Genomic DNA, 14,651 nt, shown 5'->3' on the forward strand with positions numbered 1-14,651 from the left:
GACAGATTTATTGTGAAAATGATAATATTCACTTTAAAATTGGTTAATTCAACTTTTTGAGTAGGCAATACTGAATAAATGTCAATAAAAACCAAACGGTATTCTACAAGTACTCAACATCTCTATAAATTTAGTAGTCTGTGCGCAACGAAGTAGACGACTGTTAGATATTTTTTTCTTTTTCTTTACTTTTATTTCTTAAGTCTTCGTAAACAGTCGTGTGATTCATTTAATTTTATTATGAAAAATCTATTCATTAATATCGGTTAAAACCAATTTTACTGATAAACTCAGAGTGAATGAACGTGAAGTGTAATTGTTGTTTTTGTGAATGTGCTACTTTGTTTAGAATTTCTTTGATTTCTTTTTTTAAACTTGCCCCCGGGTGCAGCTAAAGATGCCTGCTCGACAAGATTCGGTCTCCATCCCTATGACGAGATCTAATTCGTACTGGCAGAGAATATTTAATAAGGTACTCAGAGATACATATTATATTTAACGGTATACCCGGTGTGTTCTCTTTATTTGAGGATCGGACTGGAAAACTTTCGTTGTGTAACTTTATAACTTAGTAGATGACTATATTATGAAGTATTTATAAAAACATTTTTTTTTAACTTTATTTTTCAAATATTTGTAGATAGAAAAAACTAACAAATAAGTAAGTTTTTTCTATCTACAAATATTTGTTTAAAAATAAAAAATCAGAAAGGTCTATAACACATTTCGCATAATGGAATAAAATTAATTGTATTAACCAATACATTATTTTTAATTCTAAATTTTTTTAATATATCTTGGTCTCAATTCTGCAGTTTCTGTTTTATGAATACCAGATTTATTATTTTTAAATTTACATACTTACTAAAAAGATTTTATTAGACTTTAATTATTATCATAACAATCAATCAAAAATAATTTGAGGCTTGAATTATAGGCTTGCCCATATATATATGATAAAAAATGTACCCAGTATGTACCCAACATTAACAGTGGATAATCAGAGTCGGTGTTCTCTGTTGATGTTTTTTATGTATAATAATGGAATGGTACAGCTGACTGCGCCAACAGTACATGCTGGTAGACAACCAGTGGAGCTTGATAAAATGAACATAAGGTCAGATCAGTCAGCCTTTTGTGGCAAATTCATCATTCATCATATTGTTTATCGGCTTCAATGGAGAACTGCATGGAGGTCAACCTGAACTGGTATATTGCCAACAAATGGGATCTACAATCCACATTACTAACAATCCCCTTCCACTCTAATGGAAAGGGCACCAGTGGATGAAGGTACAATGAGCATGAGATCAGGTTAATTGAGCCATTGTGACTAATTCAGCAGGAATTTATCATGGTGGTTTCCAGGGGTATCAACTTGATTTGGCACATAGCTCATGATGGAGTTATTAATCCACATTACTGACAAACCCTTTCCCCTGTCTGCTGATGGTAATGTTGGGTATTCTGTCCAGTATAACAGTTGTAATATTAGGTAGTTTTATTTTATTATTTACCAGAACACCAATATTACCAAAATCTAAAGTACTGTAAAGTTGTAATTAAATTAATTAACACAGTTCATGCACACAAAACCTTAATGTATTATACACCTAAACTTACATTAGAAATGACTGTTTTGGTCTATGCCAAAGAATTCTGTAGTTTATGAAATTATCGCAAATTTAAGACATATGTTGGGAGACATTTTTATGATATATTTCATATCTAGTACAAAACTGGTGTAATTCAGATATTTTAAATCTTTGAAATTAGACTTATAAAACCACAGTTATAAAGTGGATATTCCAAAATTTGTAATTTTTGAGTTAGGCCAGTATTATAATAAGTGTGTGAAATGTATAGATTGCACTTCTTTATTGTGTTGTTCTTTTCTGGCTGCCTATATGTCATTCAGTTATCAATGGGGTAAACAGAATATATAAAAAAAATTGGTATATTTTAACATATATTATGTTACATACAGCATACAGTCATCTATGAAATTATTATTTACATATTTTTTCAACTAAGTACTGACTAATAGTTTTGAGCAAACAAAAGAAATACAAGTATTAACATTTCAATAATATTTGTATTATTTTTATACCATGATGATGAGCAATGATGCTACATTGGATGCCTGATACAACAGGGGCGTCACGAGTTGCCACCCTAAAAAATGAGCACAAAATACATTTTTTTAAAGTAACAATTTGGTTTGGTAACAATTTTATTATATGTAAGGACGATTGGAGAGGCTCAGAAATAGGTACAACATTATCAGATAACATTTGTCTTTATCAGTACCTATCTACCTATTTCCTTAACAATATCAGAAAGTGCAGTTTGACTACAAGAACAAGGTACAAAATCGATCGCGTTTGAAGTCTATCTGGTGATTCTCAAATTGAGATCTCTGCCAGGCTTTCTGATGGAGGGCAGGATGGCTGGCAGATGTGAAACATCACAATTAACATTGCTCACCAGTTTTTTTTTTTATGTTGATGTGGCTGTGTGTATACACATGTACGTGTGTTTACATGTATACAAGCTGCTAATTGAACCTTACTAATATTATAAACGCGGAAGTTTGTGAGTGTGGATGGATGGATGTTTGTTACTCTTTCACGCTAAAATTACTGAATGGATTTTAATGATTTAAACTTTCGCGATTATAATATTAAGAAGTAAGATGATATTGTTTACCTTAAAGACGGCCTTCAGCTTATTTGCCATTATAATTATAAAAAAATGTTTAGGTAATGTGTATAAAGTTTTGTTTTTAATGACGATAAGCTGAGCATAATTTTAGAACTGTTAGCCCAGTGTAATTTTTACCAGTAATTAACCGCGATAGATTCCTGAGACAGCTTGGTGATCTAGTCTATATTACATACATGCATACATTCGTATACCTACAATATCGTGTACATACATATTTGTACAACGCAGGTGAACTCGGAATGGTCCGCTGGTTATCTATAAATTCGCCGATATATTATTGCCTTAAGTAACGTTATCAAGCAAATAAGGAAAGACTTATCCATTTTACACTTAAATGTGACCATCCACGAACTCGAGTTCAAAACTAAAATATTTTTTTATATCTATTAGGTATGTTATTAAGGGCAATATTTATATTTAGGTTTGTTGTGGTTATATGTAGTTTATTAGAAATAAACTACAGACATATAAAACAATTAAGAAGTAGGGGTAGTAGTAAAATTAGTTTATCTGCTGAGAAGCAATTTTTATTTTCCCGCGCTAACGTAATGCGCCACAGATGCATAATATTGCATGGCGCGCAGTCGCAGTACAATGACGCGTCATGGCTGTCTGCGCGATGTTAATACTTGTATAAGTATTAACAGTAGTTACCACAGTGGCGGGAATAAAGTATACGGCCCATCTGATGGTGAACGTTTACCATAGCCTGAAACAACATAGGTATCACTCTTGTATATTGATAGTCCTTATAATTGGTTTTATTAAACTGATTCCTTATTATAACTAAATGCCATAAACATTTTGGTAAACAGAATAATCGAAATCTGTTTTGAAGCCCTAATGTTAACCTCATTATTGAAAATGTATCATAAATTATTTCAGTACTACCTCCTCGCAATCGCTTCTGGAAACCATCGTGGTAAATGCGCCACGATGGGAGGAAGGGACTTGTTAGTAATGTGGATTTATAACCCCATAAATAGCAATGTACGCATGCGCTATCTCCTGAAACCATCATGTTAAATTCCTGGTGTATTTGCCATGGGCTAACTGACCTGACCTCATACTCATCTTGTCATCCTCCACTGGTGCCCCGCCAGCGTATACCGTTAACGTAGGCGAGTACACCAGTCCATTGTTATCCCTAAAAATGCGCCACAAAGTATTAACTGATTTTATTGCTCTGTCAGTGCGTACTGTTAGCATAGGTTAGAGTACAATGACGAACCTTTGAGTCGATTTTATGTGTTGGTCTAATATTAAATTTATCAAGACCGAGTTCTTATAGATACCGCTTTTATCCAGATCAAACTTACCCAACAGGCAAAAATGTTATCAGAATTTCCTGTTGAATATATCTGGTTTATGACTATAATTCCATACATGCGTATGTATGTAATTATCATAGGGATCGATGAGTTGAGGCCACAACATACTAGCCAGGTCCAAACAACAAATCTATAGGTACTTTACCATAACAATGACATCGGGCTGAAGAAATTCAATGAATTTAGATGATGGGGAGAAATTAGAAGAAAATAAAATGTTTGGGACAAATTTGAGGGGAAAAAGTAAGACAAGAAAGTTACACTCGACTTAGACTTCAAATAAATAAAATTGCCAAAGCTAAGCCATTTAGTTAATTTTAAGTAGAATGAGCATGCTTATCGATATTTTTTATCTAAATTTGTTTTTCCGAGCATACTCAAGGCGCAAACAACAAGCCATAGCCACTTTTCTCTTGTCTTTACTTAAACATCTTTAACCTTGTATTTACGTATAGCCTTTAGCACTCTGCTACCGTAATCTAAAATATGTCTCAGAAATAGTGAAAAAATTTCTCAAAACGGAGTAGTGGTTTCTACTTTACTCATTACAAAAACCGCTGCCTCTTTATAATTTTAGTATATTATATTTTTAGACCTAATAGCTCACATAGCGCTATCTAGACCCAATTTAGCAAAACTAGTACTACGGGTACTTGACAGATAGACATACTAAAATATTTCCTTTTCTTGTAAATATATAATTAATATCTATAAGAATAAGTCTTTTGCCAAACCGCTAGACTACTGAGGTAGTCGAATTTAAACAATTATATTTAATAATGGCATGAGACAAGGAAAATATTAGCAAAAATATCGGAATATTATCTTTATGGTTTTTTTATAATTTAATTTTAGTTGATATTTGACATTGTTATGGATCAGCAAATATAGCGTTGTGTTTATTAGCAGGGCTCGTTAGTAAGTCTTCTCTTAGTCGATTCCTCAAGGCTGAGGGTCATGACCACCAGGAATGCTTATTCCAACCAATACTCTCTAGGCATCTCTATTTTGTGCCAAATGGATCACTGACTGTATATTCCTCTGGATGGCATCTCGAATGGCATGTGTCTATCGTACATGTGCCCTGCCTCTGCCTCTTCGTCCGTTCACATTGGAACGTATATATATATATATATCTATATGAAGCCAAAATTTTGTGACAGATTTCAAGACACTGAATAAATTACAGGACAAGACGCATGGCATCTTAGTTCTCTGGAACGGCAACGTATGAATGATATCACAGGTGTCACATGGTAACTTAATGTCCGTAGTGCTGCTTATAAGCGAAGGTTACTACGGCTAATTATCAGATTGGTCGTATGACAGATTGCTACCATCCTAGTGTAAGAAAAAAATGTCGCTAAGTGGCATTGTATTACCTAATCATGCATTGTTAATACTTCAGGTACCCACGCAGACGACTTGGTTCAAGTCTACCTTGGTTACATGATCAATAGTATGAAAGGTTGTTAGTAAGGGCAGTATTAATATTCAGGTGTATAATTTAGTAGTATATTGTATTAAAAGTTAGTAATAGATAGTATAAAAAATAGATATAAGAAGGTATTTTGTGTCGGTAAGATTAAAATACAAAATATAAGTAAAATGCAACAAATAAGAACACAACGAAATAGTATGTCATCGGGGTGAATGCCATACCAAAAGAAAGAAAAAAACAGTATGTCTTCAGAACTCTCGTAACAGTCTATTTTACTTTCCCGCGCAAACGTAATGCGCCACAGATTCATAAAATTGCACTGCGCGCAGCCGCAGTAAAATGACGTGCGGGTCATAATTGTATGCACTGCCAGTATTAAGGTTCAAATTTTTTTTCCACTTTGTTTTGTGGAGAAAGTGGTTTAGTTTCTAGAGTATTCAAACTTGGTATACTATCTACGATTAATAATGAATAAGACTGCCATATCAAATCGTTGTTTAAATTGAAATTAAATTAATTGAATTTCAAATGAAATGTTTGTTGAGCCAGTATGCAAATAGACAACGCAACATATACCGTCACTCTTGTTATCCCAGATGAGGTAGTCAGAGACATTGTTAACTGATATTAACGAGAACGCAACACTTGACATGCACAGATTTCGGGATATATTGAAATCCAACGTGGCAAGGAGCGAACGTACCGCAATCTTTAGGATTAATTTTTGGTTTGATGTCGATATTTCTTTCAGTCATAAGTATAAATCGACATGCAAAATATTTTATTCACGGCCACTTGGGTGGACGTAATATACGCCACAGGGGTAATGAGGTTGTTAGTAATCTGGCTGATGACCTTATAGCTAACAATATACCATATCAGGTTGACCTCCACGCTGTTCCTTGGAAAACATCGTAATAAATTACTGGTGAATTTATCAGGATGGGCTAACTGACTTGACCGCAATGTTCATCTTATCATCCACGATTTGTGTCCCGCAAGCGTAAACGGTTAGCGCAGCCAGTGTTTTATACCTATGATGAAAATGAGCACCATTCCACTATCATCCTTAAAAAATCTTTTCATACCCCTAAGTGATAAGAGCTGTCCACTCCTATCATTTCTTTTTTTTCATAATTTTTTCTTTTATAATGTGGCAATAAAAATTCAATTTCAAAATATCTCTATTCATGTAGGTCTATTACAGACTCTTATTATATGTAAATATATACAACCCTAAATTTTCACCCTTCTATCACCAATACTTTTTTTAAATAGCGATTTTAATGTACATGCCAAAACAACATGAACGGCGTCCGCTAGTATGTATATACATATAAACATCTGGACAGGACGGTCTCAACACTATATCAGTAACAGTAGTAAACTTTAAAGGTACTAGTGATTGCCGCTTTATTTCATTCACACTATGTAAAATTGCGTAGGGACTTACAGGTATTTACATTATCCATATGATTGAGTGAAATACGATGTTTGAAACATGTATCAGGAATGCGGGCAGTGTTGTCGGTCTTCCTATAAAATATTGTGTTAACTTGTCTTCACCTTAATGATGAGATATGTACAGGAGAGAATTATTAAAATTAAGATTTCGCCATCAAAAATACTAACTCCATATTTTTTTGTCATATGGCAACACACACCTGCCTGTCCATACTAATATGATAAATGAAAAAAATGTGTTTATCTAATCACAACACAAGCACTCTTATATGCGACTAAACGGTGAATTGTCCAGTGTTAATTCTATAAGCCGAACATATAATCACACGAAATACATACACACTTAGATTGTGCAATGACCTTCCTGCTGAGGTTTTCTGGCGAGACTAAATAATGGGGTTTTCCAATAAAGGTATATTAAGATTTCTTAAGGGTACGCAACGCGCACGTGTTACCCTTAGTGTCTCAAGTGTCCATAGGCTAACTGTTTATAGTCAGATGGGCCGTATGGTTGTTTATCACGGTAATATAAAAATCATTTTTTTTAATAAAAAAGATTATAGTTATACAATACTGGGATTATATAAACACAACCACCATAGAGACGAGATACCGTAGACGGGATATTTCATAGATTTTAATGGATATTATTAATAAAATACGAACGACATGATGTTAAACGTAACTTTAATCTATCACAGGGGCGGATCATGAATTTGTGGGGCCCTGGGCTAAATCTACCAAAAAAATACACCGACCAAAAACAAGCGACCAGAAACTCCTCGTTCTTTTCGATAGACTTGATTGATCTCAGGGTTGCCAACCTTATGATAGGTTTTTTAACATTCTAGATATTTTGTATACTTTAAATATAGGGAGACTGCAGCCCAGGGTCCCAAGGATATAAAGGGCTCCTTTATATCCTCGGGGCCCTGGGCTGCAGCCTTAAAAGCCCTTAGGTAGATCCGCCCCTGATCTATCAACACATTTTTTTTACAATGACAAAATTTATTAGTCAAATAAAATTATGTATATGAACCTCTATGTTCATTCAACAATGTAGACATGATATTTCTTGCTTTTATATTGCAACAACAAGTAGTGTTTAATTAGAAAAATTATCAAAGCCAATGAATCAACTAGAATCAAATCTCCAGTCGATTATTGACAACCAATTAAACATTCTGCCAACACGTGACGGCCGGCAATCGGCTTATTTGCCATGCCAATTAAAAAAAAGTTTAAAATACAACATTTTTTAATTTGACAGCCTCGGTGGTCTAGTGGTTTAGCATACCGCTTTTCAATCCGATGGTCGCGGGTTCTTCTCCTCGCACGGTACAAACATTTATATTCATGATGAAGTATGATTATTTGTATCGGTCTGGGTGTTTTTTATGTATAATATATGTATTTACTTACAAAAAAATGCATCCATGTATTTATATCAGTTGGCTAATACCCATAACACAAGCTCTGCTTAGCTTGGGAGTAGATGGCGTTGTGTAAATTGTACGCAAATATTATTAATATTCTAATTGGAATGGCAAACAAGCCGACGGTCCATATGATGGTAAGTGGCAACAGTCTACTACAGACGTAACATTACTGTTACGGATGGAAGGATGGACTGTATTAAGGCTGGTTAAAAATGAGACACGTTCTTAGGTGAGGTAAAATAGCTGTAATCAGCTCGCTAGCAAAAATATCAAGACCATATAGCATAAGAAAACAAATAGTATATAAAAACAGAACGTCAAAATATAAAATTCAAATATATATAAAAAACATAAAAACTATCAAAAAGGTTGCCATCGGCAACAATTACCAAGGGCCGTCGTCTACTACGGACATGATCTTACCATATAACCCCTGTGATACTCATGCGTTGTCATTGCGGAGGTCTAACCTGTCATGATCCTTATACTGTAACTTCACTTTCTAATCTATTAGGTTGTTCGGAAAGTAATTTCGTTTTTTCCTAACTTAGGATTTAATTGTATTTTTTACACTTAACTTCACACTTAAGCCGTATAATTTTTATATGCTTTGATACCTCATTTAGCAAGGGTTGTGTGTGAAAAATTCCAATTAATTCTACGCAGTAGTTTTTGGTTGGTGCCCTTTTAAATATGGAGAGGAATAAGCAGCATTTTCGACATATCTTACTGTTTTACTACAGAAAGGGCAAAAATGCTGTTCAAGCCAGAAAGAAATTGACCGATGTGTGTGGAGAAGGTGTGTTAACAGTACACCAGTGCCAGAACTGGTTCGCAAAATTTCCATCCGGCATTTTGATGTCGAAGATGCACCACCCTCACCCTAGAGTGCAAAAAATACAATAAAATCCTAAGTTAGAAAAAAACGAAAAAACTTTCCGAACAACCATAACCGAAACACAGCTTACAAAGGAAGCTGCTTGGTGGCTGAAATAACTACCCACGCAGAAGACTTTACAGATTTATATATTGTTTAGAATTATGTACTACATGCATAAAAAACCTTATAAGTCAAGATATAATGACGCAACGTGAAGCAGCGTAAAAATCTCTCAATTTTCCTGCATGACTCACCGTCGACAATTTAAGGTGATTGGACACAATTGTATCTGACCACTGATAGCTATGAATATGTTCGTAGAGCGTCATGAATTGATTAATTATAATATTCGTACCAGATACATGAGTCTTCTCCATCAATTGGAAGTCCCAGTGATGACGAATGATTCACAGACTCTATCAGGACATTGTTTTTAGAGTTTGCATGAATAAATGTAAGAATGTACTCTTAATTAAACTGGTATGACAATTCTTTTTTGTCAAACGATAGAGATAAGTAATAAACCTGGACAATTAACACAGCGCCATCTAGTCCCACGGTAAGTAGAGCTTGTGTTGTGGGTACTAGGCTGATTCTGAACTGATATAAATACTTAGATATTTTGTTTGTAAATACACACATAATATTATACAGATGTAATAAACAAATAATCATAGAAAAATTAAATAAATTACCAAATTGTGAAACTAATAATAATAAAAGATATATTGTATAAAACTATTAGATAAAATCAATATCTATACAAATAAGTAAATAAAATTGGAGTGTCTGTTTGTAATATTGAAATAACTGTTTTTTAATATAAATACGGTACCTACATACACCAAAAAACATTTTTTCAATTTTTGTCTGTCTGTCTGTTTGTTCCGGCTAATCTCGGCTGGACCGATTTTGACGGGACAGTTTTTGCCAGGTAGCTGATGTAATAAGGAGTAACTTAAGCTAATTTTATTTTAGAAAAAAAGTTAAGTTCCACGCAGACGAAGTCGCGGGAACAGCTAATATATAATAAAAAAGTATTGAAAAGTACAAAATAAAGTCTTCTTTGTCTTTATCTTATCTTTTACATACACAATATACATATAAAACACCCAGACCGATACAAACAATCATACGCAATGAATACGAATGTTTGCACCGTGTGAGGAATTGAACCCGCGACCATCGTAAGTAAAGCGGTGTGCTAAACTGCTAAACCACAGAGGCCGTCAAATGTGTGTAATATTTTACAGAAAATTGTACAACTATAATTCATATCGTCATACCAATTACTGTAAAAAAAAAATAATAATAATAATAGTCCGGAACAGTTCGCGCAACGCTATCTAATCAAGCTAAGCAGACTGGCTGGACTAATTAATAGAATAGAATAATTATTCTATTCTATTTCGAAAGGATTGAATAGAGTGTTTTATACCTATGATGAAAATAAGCAACTAAAATTTGATCTCAGGTGTGATGATAAACTTCTCGTATTCTCTACAGTTCTCTCTGAATATCTCTATAACTTTATTAATTTATTAAACTCTATAATTTTGTTACTTCTTATGTTTTTTTTATTATTTATTTTAAGCTGTACTTACAATTTCATTGTCTGATGAAAAAAATATATATATTTTGCCTTATAACATTTTTATGACATCTAATTTATATTAGTGCATCACCAAAAATCTTTCTCTGCGCCATTCATGGTTGCCTGGTAGATAACGCCGCACGGTGTTAAGTCCGCCATATGTACACAGTATTTTTGTGTATAGAATATAGAGAATGATACTAGTAGAAATACGCCGATTTCAAATACTCAAGCAAAAACAAAACAATGAATATGACGAATCCGTGATAAATCTATGTGAATCAGATAAAGTTAAATATTATTCATGATATGCGTGTTTGAGTTTCATGCTTTCCAAACAATTGGAAGACAGGTGTATGTCATAATAGGGGAACACCCAACTAAACTAACTACATGTTTATTTAGTATTGAATACTACTACAAAAACTATTGTATAATTTTAATTCTATACTAGCTACCTATCACGGCTTCTCTCGAATATAATCATAATAGGGATCTCTAATTTTTATCGCCTAATATTAGAGTTGTCGGATTTTTTCTACCTATAAGGGGCAAAAGCTTAAATAGGCAAAAAATACGGGAATTTAGTTTTATACTTGGGACAAATTATTAAAAAAACAATTGTCTAGAGTAGATCGATCGATTTAATCATAAAGAAACGGAGCACGATTCGAATACGGGACAGAGTCAGTCCCGTCAGGACATTTTAAACTAAGCCTAAAATACGGGACGTCCTGGGAAATACGGGATATCTGGAATGCTACCCATGTTACTCTGATAATGTAGCTTTCTGAATGTGTAAGATTTTTTTTAAATCACTTATGATTTATTCGTGTTTCGCCATTACGATTAAAAAAATATGTTAGTTGTTTCTCGCGGTTTCACTCGCAGTTTGGTTTCATCGAAATGTGTCAACCCAGCATGTTGCTTTATACTGTACCACACCACCACCTGTCTTCGTTTTTGTTTCGCTCAGAAATATTTTTTTATCGCTTCATAATGGTGACCTTGAACCTTACACACATTCATTTTTTGGTCTATAAATATTGAAACGAAATTCCAAACCAACTGAACTTACATTCAAATATTGTTATATTTGAAATGATGAAAGTCTTATTTGTAAAATAAATATCCTAAATAATTAAAAACGCTAAGGTTATTATACGCAGAAAAGTCGAGGGCACAATGGGCTATAAACTGCAAAAATATCTCTTCCAAACCAAAGCAAATAAAATCTGACTTACTAAAATTAACGCATTCAAACAGTCAAATGCTTCAGCTCTATATTTGAATGAAACAGCTACGCAAATGGAATTTAACTTACTACACTATCGCCATTTGCAAATATTTACAGTTGCTTGCTCAACTCACATGTTTGGACAATGAGTGACCTAATGGTGGACACAATGAACATTCACACGCAAAAATATATTTCACATGCTTAATATATTAATGAAGTAACACAAAAATTACAAATTATTGGAAATAGACTTTAACGTTAAGACTTTTAGAGTAGATTTCCTATATTTTTTATATAATCTAGTAGGTAATTAAATATGAGAATGTTGGTAATTCTGTGTTTATCATAAGTATTCATGAAACTGAAACCCTTTCACAAAGAGATAATGGGTAAATATAATAATAGTAATATTACTGGATATTATACAAAGTGCTATATAGTCCCTAGCTAAGCCGACCTTGTGTTATGGGTACTAGACAACTGATAGAAATGCAACAATATTTTATTTTTGGAAATACATTAATAAAATACGTAGAATATTTTATACGTATTTTATGAATGTCAATCAATACAATCGTACTCGTGAATACAAATGTGTGTATCGTGCCAAGAATCGAACTCCGTATTAATATAATAATTAGCTGTACCCGCGACTTCGTTCGCGTGGAATTTAACTTTATTTTTCCAAAATAAAAGTAGTCAAAGTCACTCCTTATTAGTAGCTGTTGAGCTATCTGCCAATAAAAGTCCCGTCAAAATCGGCCCAGCCATTTCAGAGATTTTCCGGAATAAACAGACAGACAGACAAAATTGTAAAAAATATTATTTTGTAGGTACCGTATTTATATTCATATGCATGTAGTAAAAAACGGTTATTTCAATATTAGAAACAGACACTCTAATTTTATTTATATGTATAGATTAACCGACAGTATTGGAAGCAAAGTGTGCTAATCATCTGAACAACCGAGGCCGTAAAAATATTTCAAAATTAATTTTGAACTTTTTACGCATGCCCGCTCAGTTTCTGTGTAGTTTTATTGTTTTTTTTATGAATGTTGGTCAGATTCATGTGCTATCACTGGCTTTGGGATTGCATCTCGGATGCTGTCCATGTATAATTGTATATGGGCTATATTTGTCACTTACTCATGAACGAGTGCTACTTGGGTAACGAGTGCTAGGGACTGGTCTGCTCTAATCACTACGACTGATTTAATTGTATTATTAATGTATTTATATTTGACCCTAATAAATTAATGCTAGTTGGTAGTTTGTATTCACACGTTTGACTTGAAAAATGTAAACTTACAACGATTATTTAAAAGAGCAACACACAAGTTTCTTGCTCATTCTTCTTGTGATGAGACAGCTTTCCGAACGAGCGGTAGATTAAAAAAAATGTTATGGCTATTCAAAAGTGCTTAAATTAAGTTTATTTGAATAAAGGATTTTCTATTATATTCTATTTTATACTTACGGCGAGATGGACTGTCAGCTTGTTTGCTAAATCGCATTATCATTTTCTATCCCCCAGATCCACAGAAAAATAATTCCCTCCTCCCACTCCCAAGTGTAGCGAACCACAGTTTTAAAAAGGCTGTCTAAAAACCTGTTCTATTGTTCCAGTACGACAAAGACAACGATGGCAAGATATCATACATCGAACTCAAAGCGATCATAGACTCGAGAGAGTACGAGGACGACTTACCCCCAAATGTGGTACAGAAGATCATGAACCTGGCCGACCGGGACAACTCCGGGTATCTAGACTTCAATGAGTTCGTCGAAATGATGCACAACCCGGACTTGAAGAATATATTTGGCCATTTCGTGGCCAGATATGTCCACTCTATTATACCGCAGCGGAATCCCGTGGACACTACAGGTAAAGAATATTTTCCAACATTTGATTACATTCTGAAAGGATTTCGTTGCCTGCGTTACGTTGCGAACGTATGCGGTGCGTTATTTCTTTTATAATGGTGAATCGCAAATCCAAAATAAATATATATATGATAATATAAGTCAACGTAAATATTTATTTTATTTAAGGACGTTCATATGAAGCGTAGCATGTAGCATAAACTACATAATTTTCTATATTTTTTATTTTTTCCCGAAAATAAATAGGTTCGGGAAATAATATAGCAAGCGTCGAGACCTTAATATTACATTTTATTTTTCATGATTAATTCTTTTATAAGAGTAACAATATTTAATAGTCTTTATACGAAAATACAATCAAACCAAATTAAAAATCACCAATTTATATGTGATACGAAATTAAAGCTAAATTATAAAGTTTTGTAAACATTACTGTCAGCGTCGTACTACACCAGGCGTCTGAGCGCAACCGATGGCGACAGCTGGTCGACAAGATACTGTAGAGTCGCGATCCTCAGTAGTGAGAGAACGATTAAGAAGAGATAAAGTTGTGTAGAATCAAACCAATAAAATTGAATATAGTGGTGGCTTCGCTCTCTGTCACGTTAAACTCAAGCATACTCACAAAAATGTGGCTATAACATAACA

At 33.7% G+C, this 14,651-nt stretch overlaps 1 protein-coding gene across 4 annotated transcripts in view; it reads left to right on the forward strand.

Annotated features, from left to right (window-relative positions):
* The first annotated feature begins 142 nt into the window (after window positions 1–142).
* The window catches only part of LOC131843537 (rhomboid-related protein 2), a 33,599-nt gene continuing 19,090 nt past the window's right edge, over window positions 143–14,651 (forward strand). For all 4 annotated transcript variants that reach the window (XM_059192203.1, XM_059192204.1, XM_059192205.1 and 1 more), the window contains exons 1-2: window positions 143–472; window positions 13,746–14,004. In XM_059192203.1, the coding sequence (XP_059048186.1) occupies window positions 398–472; window positions 13,746–14,004 (334 nt within the window). In that variant the 5' untranslated portion in view covers window positions 143–397. The remainder of the gene's footprint in view (window positions 473–13,745; window positions 14,005–14,651) is intronic.

This window comes from Achroia grisella, unplaced genomic scaffold (assembly GCF_030625045.1).
Source record: "Achroia grisella isolate CSIRO2021 unplaced genomic scaffold, CSIRO_AGI_Agris_v1 utg319, whole genome shotgun sequence".
NCBI lineage: Eukaryota > Metazoa > Arthropoda > Insecta > Lepidoptera > Pyralidae > Achroia > Achroia grisella.